This window comes from Scardinius erythrophthalmus (genome assembly GCF_964197995.2).
Source record: "Scardinius erythrophthalmus genome assembly, chromosome: 2".
NCBI classification, from domain to species: Eukaryota; Metazoa; Chordata; class Actinopteri; order Cypriniformes; family Leuciscidae; genus Scardinius; species Scardinius erythrophthalmus.
The window spans coordinates 10271069-10284758 of NC_138222.1; the positions used below are offsets into that span (position 1 = coordinate 10271069).

Consider the following 13690-nt stretch of genomic DNA (forward strand, 5'->3'; position numbering starts at 1 on the left):
GGCTAAAAATGGGGGGATTAGGTTTGTGGGAGCATTGTTAGTGTGTGTGTGTGTGTGTGTATGAATGTTACTGTATTTAAATGTTTTTTATAATCTTGTGTAGTATTTACTTTAATTATGATTTTCCATTTTGTTGCTGGTTTCTTTGTAATATAAAGGACCCCCTCGAAAATGAGATGGTGCATCTCAAGGGGTTATCCTTGAAAAATAAAGAATAAAGAATAAAGAATAAACGATGATCAGTTGGTACTAAGGGGCCCAAAGTGTGCCAATAAAATATCCCTCACACCATTACCACCAGTCTGAACCGTTGATACAAGGCAGGAAGGATCCATGCTTTCATGTTTCTTATACCAAATTTTGACCCTATCATCTGAACATCACAGCAGAAATAAAGACTCATCAGACCAGCCAATATTTTTCTAATCTTCCTTTGTCTAATTTTGGTGACCCTGTGCAAATTGTAGCCTGAGTGGTTATGTGGTTTGGCACTGCAAGGACAATCCACTGTCCTTCCTGTAGCACTGTCTTCTGTCCGGTACACATTGTACGATTTTGGTGGCTATTTCTGTGGTCGTGGCTCCTAAATGGTGGTCCTACTTTGTACAGTAAGAGAGGTTCAAAGACGGCTGTTGTCACTGACAGAAATTTACCATGATCATCTCACAGTGTGTTTGCCACTACGACCTACATCTACTGACTAGCCAATAAAACTGCAACATGAAATGATGTATTGATCAACACGACATGGCGCAAAAACTTAAAACTACTTAACATGCCTCTTTTCCCTAGCATCATATTCTCTTCTTTCGCTTACTCCTCTTTTTTCAGCGTACATAGTCTATGATTCAATCGGTGTCATCATCGCACATGATTTGTAATGATCTTATAGGAGTGCCGAAAACCACATAGTCTGTCGCAGGCATTAGGCGTCTTACATGATGAACATTGCTCTGGCCACATCTGCATTCCTCATGCATGTTCACGCAGGTGATCAGGGGCCTATACCATGAAGCTGGTTTAGGTGGCTAGCCAGGTATGTTCAACGCATTCTCATCCTAGGGCGTCATATACTGACGCTTTTGACATTTCGTCTACATCGAACGCACATGGCACCCTTTAGCGTCAATATGAGACGCACAGAGCTTTGTTCGGTTATGGGTAGGTTTAGGTCTGGGGTAGGGTTAGGGTTAGACCCCTAGGAGGCGCCTTCTGGCCCATATCTATCTGCGTCTCATATTGACGCTAAAGGGTGCCATGTGCGTTCGATGTAGACGAAATGTCAAAAGCGTCAGTATATGACGCCTTGGGATGAGAACGGGCTGGTATGTTTCAGTTTAGTTTGCGCCAACCCTAGGTTTTAAGCACCATGAAAGTGGTTTGGCTTTTAGCAGTGTTCATCGTAAATGCTAATCGGCTAACCTGGTCCGGGGCAGGTTATGTTCCAGGTAAGAGGTTGCAAACCGAACTTGGACCAATCAGCTGTGAGCAAAGGATAAAGTCACTCCACCTGTTTCTACTCCAAATTAAAGGTCACTACATAGCAAATGATTGTTAAAGACAAAATCGTCTGGCTTTTACTAATGTTTATTTAGAATAATCATTTTGTATGATTTATATATTAGATATACCCTTAATCGGTCACACATGTACAATTTTAGTTTATCAATTATTATTACGTACAGTTTAAATTAATAAATATATGAAGGTAATATAAATACGCTTTAGATCATATCAATAGATAAAGCTATGAAATGACTACATGCGAGCTTAAATGTTTAACTCTCTATACCTTTATCAACTGTATAAATTAACTTCACAACTTTTACTTGCACTGATATAGCAAGACTTTTTCTTTTAGTTGTCCTCTTTCGTAGACAGCTCTTTTCTTCTTGCTGTGTAAATTTGTTTAAATTCTCAATATTTTTCAATCTTGTAATATTCTGCAGAAGAGAGAAGTTAATCGCACTGCTTCTCTCGCGAGAAATGAATCGCAGTTTGACTCTTTCTCAGCATGTGATTGGCTGTTTGCTACTGATGTCACACCTAAACTTCTAAAATCAGGATCAAAGCCTGAGTTGACAGAGAAAGTTGATGATCAGCGTCATGGTACCGACAAAGCCTGATTGGATTTCTTTGGTTTTGTCAACTCAAAACTACTAATCCTGTAACCCTGAGTTTGTTCAACTTCCATCATGGTACGGGCCCCAGGGACCCTGGATATCTTTTTTTCTGAAGTTTTGCAGTCAGTAGAAAGGTCTTTTTAGTGCCCTAAGTTATTGTAACTGTGACCTTAATTGTCTACTGCCTGAAGGAGTCTGAAGGACTGTTCCACATGTGCAATGATTGTTAGTTCATTGAACAAGCATGACAAATATACCCTTTCCAATAAATATCTGCAAAGTTTATTTGGATTTTACACAATTATCTTTAGGAAAAAAAGGGATGTTTCTTTTATTTATTTATTTAGCTGAGCTTGTATATTTCGAGGCCCAACACACCTTGGTGTCTCACTGAGAAACTTGGTGAAGCAAATAGAAGTCATAGCATATGCTCCAGAATCCTGTAAAGCTCTCATTTCTCCCATTTTCAGCACTGCAGATGGTGGAAAATCACCCTGAACTGTCTTTTAACTGAGGTGAGATTAATTTCTCAAAGATTCACCATTTGCAGTTTGTTTCAAACAAGCAGGATACTCCTCCTCTCCCTGTAGGACTAATATATCAACGGCAACCTTGCGTCCGCCGCGCAGGAACCTATCACAGGTAGGCTGCTGAGCTCCTGTCAGAGATGGCGTGATTGAATTGTTCCATTGCTCTGTCACCAGAGGGGCCATTACTTCAAATTAGCATACAAATTCAAACCAGGACAGATTGATTTGTCACATTCCAGTCGACATCTTCCTCCGAGATTGGCTTCGCTAAAACACTGTGCGATGAAGATAAGACACCTGTCTCTGCTTTATTCAGGACAACAGGTGGAGGACAACATGAAAAGGGAGGTAGGGAAATGCTGAGTTGCCCACAAAAACGCAATTCCAGCTGAAGGAAACATCCTCGGAGTGCTGCGGGTGGCCCTGTAGGCCTATGTGCATCAGCTTGATATTTGGTCATACCATGTATGTTGGCTACGTTTGCAAGACAACGCATCAGGACAATGTCTACACACTAACATTTGTTACTCCTAAATTTTAATTCCAATCATGATAAATACTCTCATGTCTGAATTATTCACACAATTTTGAATGGAATTAATGCATGGTGATTGCAGTAGTGTGCATAGTTCTTTTAGTCAATGTTCCAGACTCAGTAAACCATATCTTTATGGACCTTGAAAGTTACCACAAAACTGTCTAGAACAGGAGATTTTTATTTATGTGTTTATTTCAAGGACCCCTAAATATGATGATCCCCTTTGCAATTAACCCTTTTTATAATATAAATTATTCTATGTACAAAGACCCATTTACACTGTGTGAGGAAAAATGCATATATTGCCAGACCCTACTATGAAAAGCTCTGATTTTTTTTAATCATGGATAGTCGGGACCATGTAAAACCAGGGTCACCGTGCCAAGACATGTTCCTGGACCAACATATTTTGATCATCCATGAACAACATTCCTGTCTGAAAACATCGTCCTAACCATATCCCTATACCCCAAAACCTAACCCTACCCATAACTTATGCCTAAAGTAAGAGAGAAATTATAGGTGAATAAAATCTGTAGCCTCAAATCTGTTGGTTGTTTGGAATGTTGTTCCAGGATCAACAAATATGTTGACCAAGGAACATGCTGAACTTAGTCATTGGTGGAAGGATCTTAATTATCATAGATCTTTTTTTTAAATTAGCAAATATTTTACACATGTGTGTGTACTGTGTATAATTATTTTGTATATCTAAATACACACACATGCATGCATGCATACACAAGTGATGATGCATTTTTGTATCGCCCTGGTTGCCTAGAAAAACACAATAGGATTTTTTCATTTGGCTTTTGGATTATTGCAGAAAATATAAACTGTGATCAATTAAACGTTATGATTCTTACATTTTGTTCATGATAATATTCACAAATGAACCCACTTTTAACAAAATATGAAGCCTAAATACAATCACCAAAGTAAAAAGCTCTTTTCAAGATAAATAGAAACTTCAAAAATAATCACAAGGGGGTTTTATGATGGAATAAAACGTGAAAATATCCTGAGCTTGTTAACCACAGACCTTATTTCAAGCCTTTAACCAAAAACCCAGGAAGTGCTAATAAAAGTACTAGTTTCTGGGTTTTGGACTATATATCTAAGAAATTGAAGAAAAAAAAGGGTCTGAAACCATAGCAGCAGTAGTTAGTTCACTTCAAAGGGCTTATGAATTGATCTTGGGCAGAATCATCACACTTATATATTATACAATGCTTTCAAGAAATGGTTAAATGAAACATTGTACGGCAAAACCGTTTTATTGAAATAAGACGAGAAAGCTAAAATTGTAGGTTTTGCTTCCAGCTCATGCCACTGACCAGTCTAATAAGAGACTACTTAGAAAAATAATGATTTTCTTGGGTAATTATGCTGGGAAGGATCAATTGGAAACACTCAGTATGACAAAACCCCTTTCCCCTCTAGATCAATGGCACATAATTTCTAGATCAGCTCAAACTAATGTGTTTTCTATTGGCTCCAGCGAACCACAGTAATCTCTGGCACAATTTCACGGTTACATGTGTGCTTGTGAGTAGAAAGCCATCTATTTAAAAACTTGGGGCTGAACAATATTTTTTTTTCCCAACAGTCAGAAAAGATCAAAATAAACATGCTAATCTCTAGCATTTGCATATTGCACACGTGGTAGCCTTGATGTGAAACTCCTTTCCCCCTCTCCTCTCATCTACTCCACACAAGTACCCCTCCTTTCTGCTGATATTCCTTTGAAACTTCAATTGAGGGCAAATGCTAACTTAAGGTCGCTTTTGAAGTTTTCGCATCTCTCTCACGTGTCACCTTGCAAATGGCTCATCCTCTCTCCTCACACATAACCGTGGTGTATAATGCCATAGGTGAAAAAATGGATTTGGTCTTCATCTACGACTAATGGATTAATATGGAAATAGAACAAAAAGACCCCCTGGGTGCCGTGTTCTCTCTTATCAAAAGTGCAGCAAAACACAACAATGAAACTTTAAAGTCTCAGGGCCAAGGGGAAAGGCACTGCCGTGGATTAATAAGACACTGCTTTCTGTATGTCTCAGGGAAAAAAAGGGAAACAAATACCTGTGCTCTTTCAAAAGACACTGAAAATTAGATATCGAGCTCTTTTCCCCTATCAACAGGATCATTCGTTCCTCTGTCAGGAGTGTTTGATGCTTTAATTTTATGATGGCACTATTAAAATACAATGGAAATGCAATGACAAAGGAACAACAATGAGACTTTGACCACTGGCACTGGCAATGGACCTTAGCTGACCTGGGCCTTAAGGAAGCCACTGTTTTCAAGGACCCTCTCTTCTAAGATGCCCAGCTCAGCTGTACAATTTCTGTTGGTTTCACGCTTCAGCAAGCTCAGCAGGCTGACAGTTGTAGAACTAGCCTACAGAATGAGAGTTGGAGAAGTTATTTAAAAAAAAAAAACTACATTAGGTGTATGAAGTTGTCATGTTTTATTGTTTTACAACATGGAACCACAGAAAATTGAGCTTTTTTGACAGTGACCAGCTAAAAAAATTGACCAATTTCAAGTTATTAAAATGAGCACTAAAAAAAAGAATAATAATAATTGAGAAATTGGTCAAATAAAATGTAATGCACTTCTTTAAAAAAATGTTTGATTAAGTATTTAGCCACTCAGTTTTTAGTTTTAGTAGGGTTGTGCAAAATTCAGAATTTAAAATGCCCCAGTTATACTATTTTAAATGTTCCTAGTTTTGTTTTGGAGTCTTTTACAAGAGGTTTATTTTCTCATAATATACATTGCAGAATTGACATATTTTCTCACAGTGTCTGAAACGGTTCGAATAGCGATCCGTTCTCTAAACCCCTCCTTTCCGAGAGCGCACACCGCTCTAATAGACCTTATACGCCAAAGTAGTAAGCGCGCAGCAATCTTCAGAATTTTGTTTTGAACTTCCATTTTCTATGGTATCGCTGTTGAACAGAAGTTAGCTGGAGAAGTGAATTTACTTATTGTAAAGTTAACAAAAGTTATCATTAGCATTGTAATGTTTGAAGCATTTGTCATAACAATTGTCAGTAGACCGGGAAGATTCATTCCTAAATCTGTAAGATCTTATCTTCATGCTGTGGAAATATAAACCGGAAGACAGAACACAACAAGCGTAACGCTGAAATGAAGCAGGGCTACATTAGGTCTATTGGTCGTACGGGCCAGTCTGTTGTGATTGGTCTACCACTTAAAGCGCATGTCGGAAACGAAACAGCCATTACCATATCTGAATTTCAGCTCAGGAAGCTTCTTCAGCACTTAGTGATACACATAGTGATACGAACAGTAATGATGCTGGTTTTACCGTAATAGCGTCCAAGTCCTCAACCTTTGGAAGTGAATGAAAAGTGGATCTGCTTTCACGGCGCACAAAACAGCGCCTTCTCAACCTATCGACAACGCAATACAAACTATTCCAAGCAGGGTTCATCATTATATATACAGTGAATTGTGCAAAATCTGCGCATATCTGGCTTACTTGACTACGCAACAAATAACGGCACGCCTGTTCATTTGCATTGAAGCAATAGCGAAGATTAAAAAGCATTTGGTTAACAGAAAAGAAAATATTTGTATTGTATTGTAAATGTATTGATCTGTCCACCTAAAACACATTTTTGGTGATGAGGATGATGAGGATGAAAAAGGAAGGGAGGAGGCGGCTAGATGACAGGATTTTGTTTGACTAAGAAATTAATGTATGAAATCCAAATTTTATAATAAATACAGCGGTGGCCAAAAATATTAGAACGGTACGATTTTTTTATGTTTTAAAAAGTCTCTTCTGCTCACTAAGGCTTCATTTATTTAAATACAGCAAAAAAAATAATATTGTGAAATTTTTACAATTTAAAATAACCGTTTTCTATTTGAATACATTTTAAAATGCAATTTATTCCTGTGATCAAAGCTGAATTTTCAGCATCATTACTCCAGTCATCAGTGTTCCTTCAGATATCATTCTAATATGCCGATTTGCTGCTCAAGAAACATTTATTATTATTATCAATGTTGAAAACAGTTGTGTACAATTTCTTTTCAGGATTCTTTGATGAATAAAACGTTCAAAAGAACAGCATTTACCTGAAATAGAAAGCTATTGCAAAATAATAAATGTCTATACTGTCACTTTTGATCAATTTAATGCATCCTTGCTGAATAAAATAATTTCTTAACACAAAAAAAAAAAAAAAAATTTGCCTACTGACCACAAACTTTTGAACGGTAGTGATAATATTACAATTTCAGATAAATTCAGTTTCTTTCTTGAACTTTCTATTCATCAAATAATCCTGAAAAAAAAATTTATACAACTGTTTTTAACATTGATAATCATAATAAATGTCATCATATTAGAATTATATCTGAAGGATCACATGTGCTGTGACGTAGTTAATCTGGTTCTTTTGTTTGGCTAGTTGAAGTTCTGAATGGCTGGTATCTTAATTTAGTAGCCAAATTTGCCAGTGAGTGAAAAAGTTAATTTCAAACCCTGGTTCCAAGCCTCAGCTTTAACTACAGTGTTTGAGGGCAGGTCAAAACAGATGTTCGCAGGCAGCTAATAAAGACCATAGGCAGGCATTATGCAAAATTGTTACAAACCTACGCAGGCTTGTGCAGGAAGTAAGGCTGGAATTACTGACGACTCGTTTCAGGCAGAATTGGTTCTTTCCTTTGGGAGACAATAACTCCATTTATCTGCATTTTGATCTTTGCAGACCTTTTACATTCACAAACAATATAACAGCATAAGAGAGGCACTTTGAGAACAGGGACCAGTTGCATATACAGACACTACTGTGTCTTAAGAACTAGTTTGATCAACTAGTAGTTAGCTAGTGTAATCAGTCTTACTTTTCAGAATCAAATTAGACCAATATACATATTTAACTGACTTATGATAAGTCGTGAAGAAAACGAAATTACATGATTAACTGGAAAGACTAGTCAAGCAATTTTCCTTTGCATTCATCAGTGTGAATTAGTCACACTCCATATAATGCTGAATTGAAAGTTGGAGGAATTTACTAAATTTGACTATTTTTAAATTAGTCATGGATTTTCTTTGAAATTAATCTTAATTCTACTTCCTTACTATCAAATATGAATTGCATTCTGCATTCTTTTTGCACCTTAAGTTCCAATTCAGTAACTGATTTGGAATTTAAAAGGTATTCTCAATTCAGTTCTAAATGGAGCAACTTTACTTAGTTGATGTGCCTTTCGAAGTGTTTCACAGGCCTTAAGTCTGTCTGGATGAATCTCAGTCAGCCACTGCGATGCTTCCCTTCCTCTTTGAAAAACTGCTTAAAGGGATATTTCACCGCTGGAAAGATGAACGTGTATTTAAATTGAGTAATTTATGTAGTAGAAATGGGAAATTATTTTAGAAGTTGGTGTCTTCTAGACTGAGAAAAGCCAGAAAATTTATTTTTGGCTCATGTGGATGAAAGACAACAACTCCCAGAATGCACTTGCTTCGGTGCCCCATGAGGCCACTCCCAAGCCACGCCTACCAGTTACAGAGGGCAGTATCGGAAGAAATGATACAACTAGGCTACTAGTTGACTCGAAACTGAAAAGACGCCGTTTTATCGTGAGATCCCACCCCCTGTGGGCGGGTTGAGAACATGCGGAACGAGCTCCTACTACTGGCTGTAGTCTCTCGCCTCTGGCCAAAAAAAGCCTCCGATTACGATGTGAGGGAGGGAAGCACAGTCATTCGAAAATACTACCGGGTTTCTACTGAGACAAAGCTTAATGCTAATCGGGGAAGTATCCCTTTAAGCTCAGTCTGGTTTTATGACGGTTGTGAATGGACAGCACTTTTTTGAGATTTCGTCTTGGCCACTTCAGGACTTTGTGTAACTTCGGCTTAATGCTTGGGTCATTGACCTGGAAAACAAATCTTCTCCCGAGTCGCATGTGTCGCAGACTGAATCGAGTTTTCCTCCAGGAATTACCAGTGTTTTGTTGCATTGATTTCAGAGAAGTTCCCCGCAGCATCACCACGCTTCATGGTCGGGATGGTGTGTTTCTGATAATGCACAGCAAAAATGGCATTTAGCTTGATAGCCAAAAGCTCTATTTCGGTCTCATCAGACCAGAGATTCTTCTTCCATCTGGCTTCAGAGTCTTCCTCATGCCTTCTGGCGAACTGCAGCAGAGATGTCATATGACATTTTCAACAGTGGCTTCTCTCTGTCACTCTTCCATAAAGCTGTGACTGGTGAAGCACCCACATGACAGTTGTTGGATCCAGTCTCTTCAATCTCAGCCACTGAAGCTTGTAAGTCCTTCATTGGTCACCGGCCTCTCTCTCAGTGTCGTCCTTGCATGGCCACTCAGGTTTTGAGGACATCCTTCTCTAGGTACATTGACAGCCATGCTCTTTCCATTTCTTAATTATTGATGAACTCCAAGGGCAAGGGCTAATCAATACCTTGTATCCATCACCTGCTTTGTGCTCTTCAATCATTTTTTTTTCTTTCAAGCTCTGCAACAAAACCGACTCACCAGAAGTTGAGTATTGAGTATCAAGTATTTATTTTCGAATCAGTTGAAACCCTCGGATGCTGCACAAATGACATGCATTTATTAATATTTATATTTTCATTTTAGTTCAAGTCTAAGAAATTTTAGATTATACAATATATATTATTTTAGTTAATACGTTTTATTAGTTTAAGTTGCCAAGGCAACATTTCTTATTTTCATCTACATTTAAGTTTTTCATCTAATATTTATATTTTAAAAATGTTAATATCTTTATTTAAACTAATAAAAAACTTTTTCCACTAACAGGGCATAACAGTGATGCTTTACAAACTGAATCAAATTAAGAGACCAGAGAAATAAAATTAACCTGAATGATCTTGAACTCAAATTAAACCACACAAATTTTTTCAAAATATAATATTTTGTGCTCCAAATAGCATTCAAGGTATGAATGAAATACCTAGTTTTTCCTCCATCATTAACAGATACTGGATTGTTGCGTTTGTATTCAACAGTGTGAAACAACCATTCATGGGTCAAAGTATTTCTTCGACCAGTCTTTAGAAATCAGAAGGAAACTGCTGGAATCCCAAATTGGCTGAATATGATTATAAAAAATGAATGCTGTAAAACATGCAATTAACCTCATAAATGAGCACATTAACATGACTGCCCTAATCTTAACCCTTACAAAGATGACCACTGATGTACATTAATTTATTGAAAACATTTATAGAAACATTAGCTGAACAGAACTCGTTCAATAAATCTCTATCAAACCATCAATAAACATTATGGTCAACACTTCTTTATTTTGATTGCAACTGCAAAGCTGTGAATGCATTTGTGCAATTTAGGTCCTCCTCATTAGCTAATGCAGTAAGTATTTGTATAATTTATTCTTTTATTTTTATTCAACAAAAATAATAGTACGCATGAACTTGATTGAGCATGACTGATATCAAGGGTTTTTTTTATTATTGAAGTAAAAGCTCCTTTACAGAATAAACAGGGACTTTTCTACTCAATAACATAGCAGGAAGTTCTCAATGTCAATAAGGAATGTCAACATCCACATGAATGCTCATGCAAAAAAAGTTGATGGTGGTATCCCTGTTAAGCATTTGCTCCCAATCAATCATTAGTGCCTAAATCGACCAATTTAACTGTTTTTATCAAAGCACGGAGCAAAGAGTTATAAAAAAATAATTATATCTTGACGACAAATCAAAACAAAAAACAAAACACAGACAGAAATCTAATGTTGAATGACAATGTGTGATGATGTACAACCTCAGAAGCATTGCACAGCGCATACTGAATTCAAAATGTATAGTCCTTATACCGTTCGGTTAGGTTCAGTATTGAGAGTACTCCTTGGTTTGAAGTTTAGCAACAATGCGCTCCAGTTGCCTCTTAGCCTCGCACTGAGGGAAGTTGCCCATTTCGTAGTATTGTGGAGCGATTTTCACCAGCCTACAGGAAGAGACGGTACACAGAATGTTTACTAACTTTCTCCTTTCTTTGTTGCAAAAACATTTACTCTTTGCCAACAATGCACAAACAAATTCTGCATTTGCATGTTTTAGCTTACCATTCGGGTTTTATATCAGTGCAGGTGCGGATGTAGTTCTTGGTGGTCAGCACAAACTCATTGTAGAGAACCCACTCGGGCTTGTGGTCCAGTACGGTGGAAGGGTGCAACTGGACCACCTGGTTGTCCTTCACTGTGAGATAGTGGCCGGTGCGCTCCAGGTGAGCAACCTGATAAAACCAGACACGCAAATTAACAAATAAATCAACCACAAGCAAACCAAATGCGTACACACTGACGTTTCTTCAGGCACCTACACAGGCAGTGTGAGGATGTCGAGATTAACCCGGGCAATCAGTCTCAATAAACGGCCGACTCAAACAGAGACGTCAGGTGCAAATTTGTCTCACCAGTAAAGGTTAATGTTGACAAATATTTCAATATTAATGGAGTAATTCAACTAGTCAGGTCACTTGTTTCAGGTACCCCCTTCCCGGAGAGCGACTCGATAAAAACGTCATTTATTTGCGCTACGTGGGACGAAAATTGCCTTGATTTCTTGTATGCATTAAATGGTCACACTTTGATAAAAAGCCTTGCATTACATTAGCAAGCCTCAGTGATTCAGCATTCCCAACAGACACGGTATCTTTTAATTCAGACAGAGAATACGAGGAGAAATCAAGCTCTACTTTAAAACTAGCTGTACTTTAGTTTAGGATTTAAAAAACTAAAGTGGACAAAGACTTAACTAAATCCTTAAGTTGTAAGGCCATCTAAGGCTGTTCTATTATAAATGATCATGGCTAAAGGGTGTTACAATCTTGAAACCCCTTCAGCTGTGACTATATTCAACTCTACAGAATTGTTGATTTGGGCGTCTGTCATTCTGACACTGAGGGTGATCTATTGTGACTGGTCCAGTCTCTATATTTCAAAAAGTTTAATTGTCTTTACCAGCTACAAATAATTCCCATTTATACCAATGTTTATTATAAAATGCTCTTAACATGCTGTTTAATAGGCCTAAATTCTAAATGTAGATAGATAAATAAATAAAAACAGCGTCACAAACCTGGTTTGAATGGTCAGAGTTATATAGTGAATGTATGACTATTTGCTGCGTTCTCGTTTTCTGAAGCGTTTCAGAGATTTTTTTCTTTTTTGCTGCTCACCATGTTTCTGCTACTGTTGTTAAAATAACCGTAGCATTTTACGTCTTTAGCAGGAGAGCGCATGGAGCCGAAAGGGCTTGAATGAAGCGCATTTGGCACTAGATAAAAACATTAGAATGACCATAACCATAAACAGCCCTGAGCGCTTGTGGAGTGAACAGCTCCGTTGTTTTGACGTGCTGCTCGCTTTAAAATGTAGAAACGGTAAAATGGTGCTACAGTTGTCATTTTGTCTGGCGGTCCAGCTGGAACGTGCGATCTGCTATTTGAGGATGCCTGCTCTAGGCTGAAGACATTGCCCAGGATAAAAAGAGGAAAATAGCAATGGACATTACAATTTACCAAAAATATGTGTCTTTGCACAATATCAGCAATTGCAATTCAAAACACTCTGCACTCAAAACCTTAGCAGGACTGAAGAAGCTTATTAGGTTGGGTTTTTCACATTGTTCAATAACCTGTAAACTGCCCCCCCCCCCCCCCCAATTGAATATTGACCTAATATTGGTCTCTTTTTAAAGACCTTTAGGAGATTATTGCAGAAGTGTAAGCACTTCAAAAAAAAAAAAAAAAGGTTTACAAAACCATTTGGGAAAAAAAAAACAGCCATATGTCAAACCAAGTTGTGATCCAAATTGTTTTTGGTATCACACAATTTGAGCCCACAAAAACGGTTTTAAAGGGGGGGTGAAATGCTATTTCATGCATACTGAGTTTTTTACACTGTTAAAGAGTTGGATTCCCATGCTAAACATGGACAAAGTTTCAAAAATTAAATTGTACGTTTGAAGGAGTATTTCTGTGCCAAAAATTGTCCTTCCGGTTTGTCACAAGTTTCGGAAAGTTTTTTTCGAGTATGGGTCTGTGTCACGTCAGATGGGGCGGAATTTCCTTATACGGGTCCTAAGGGCACTTCTGCCGGAAAACCGCGGGCGCGCGCACACTCGTAGACCAGAGCAAGAGAGCGAAAGCAGTACCTCATCAACGATCATCAACGTACCTCATCTCGGGCGGTGAGTAAAACTGTTGAACAAATGTCTCTGTGTTAGGGCTGGGTATTGACAGATTTCACAATTCGATTTCGATTCACAAGCTTGCGATTCGATTCGATTTCGATTCGATTCGATTCAATATCGATTATTTTGGATATCAGGTACAATACACTGCAAATTTTCTCAAGGAAAACTGGGAAAAAAAGGGGAACAAATATTGTAAACTATGGGAGTCAGTTGTAGCCTATAGGCTTCATCAGC

The 13690-nt window shown here is 37.9% G+C and overlaps 1 protein-coding gene across 1 annotated transcript in view; it reads right to left on the reverse strand.

Moving 5' to 3' along the window:
- Positions 1 to 10684: 10684 nt before the first annotated feature.
- Positions 10685 to 13690, reverse strand: part of dhx15 (DEAH (Asp-Glu-Ala-His) box helicase 15) — a 50128-nt gene continuing 47122 nt past the window's right edge. Inside the window, exons 13-14 of the mRNA XM_081359821.1 lie at positions 11323 to 11492; positions 10685 to 11204 (exon numbers count right to left, since the gene is read on the reverse strand). Of these exons, the coding sequence (XP_081215947.1) occupies positions 11087 to 11204; positions 11323 to 11492 (288 nt within the window). The 3' untranslated portion in view covers positions 10685 to 11086. The remainder of the gene's footprint in view (positions 11205 to 11322; positions 11493 to 13690) is intronic.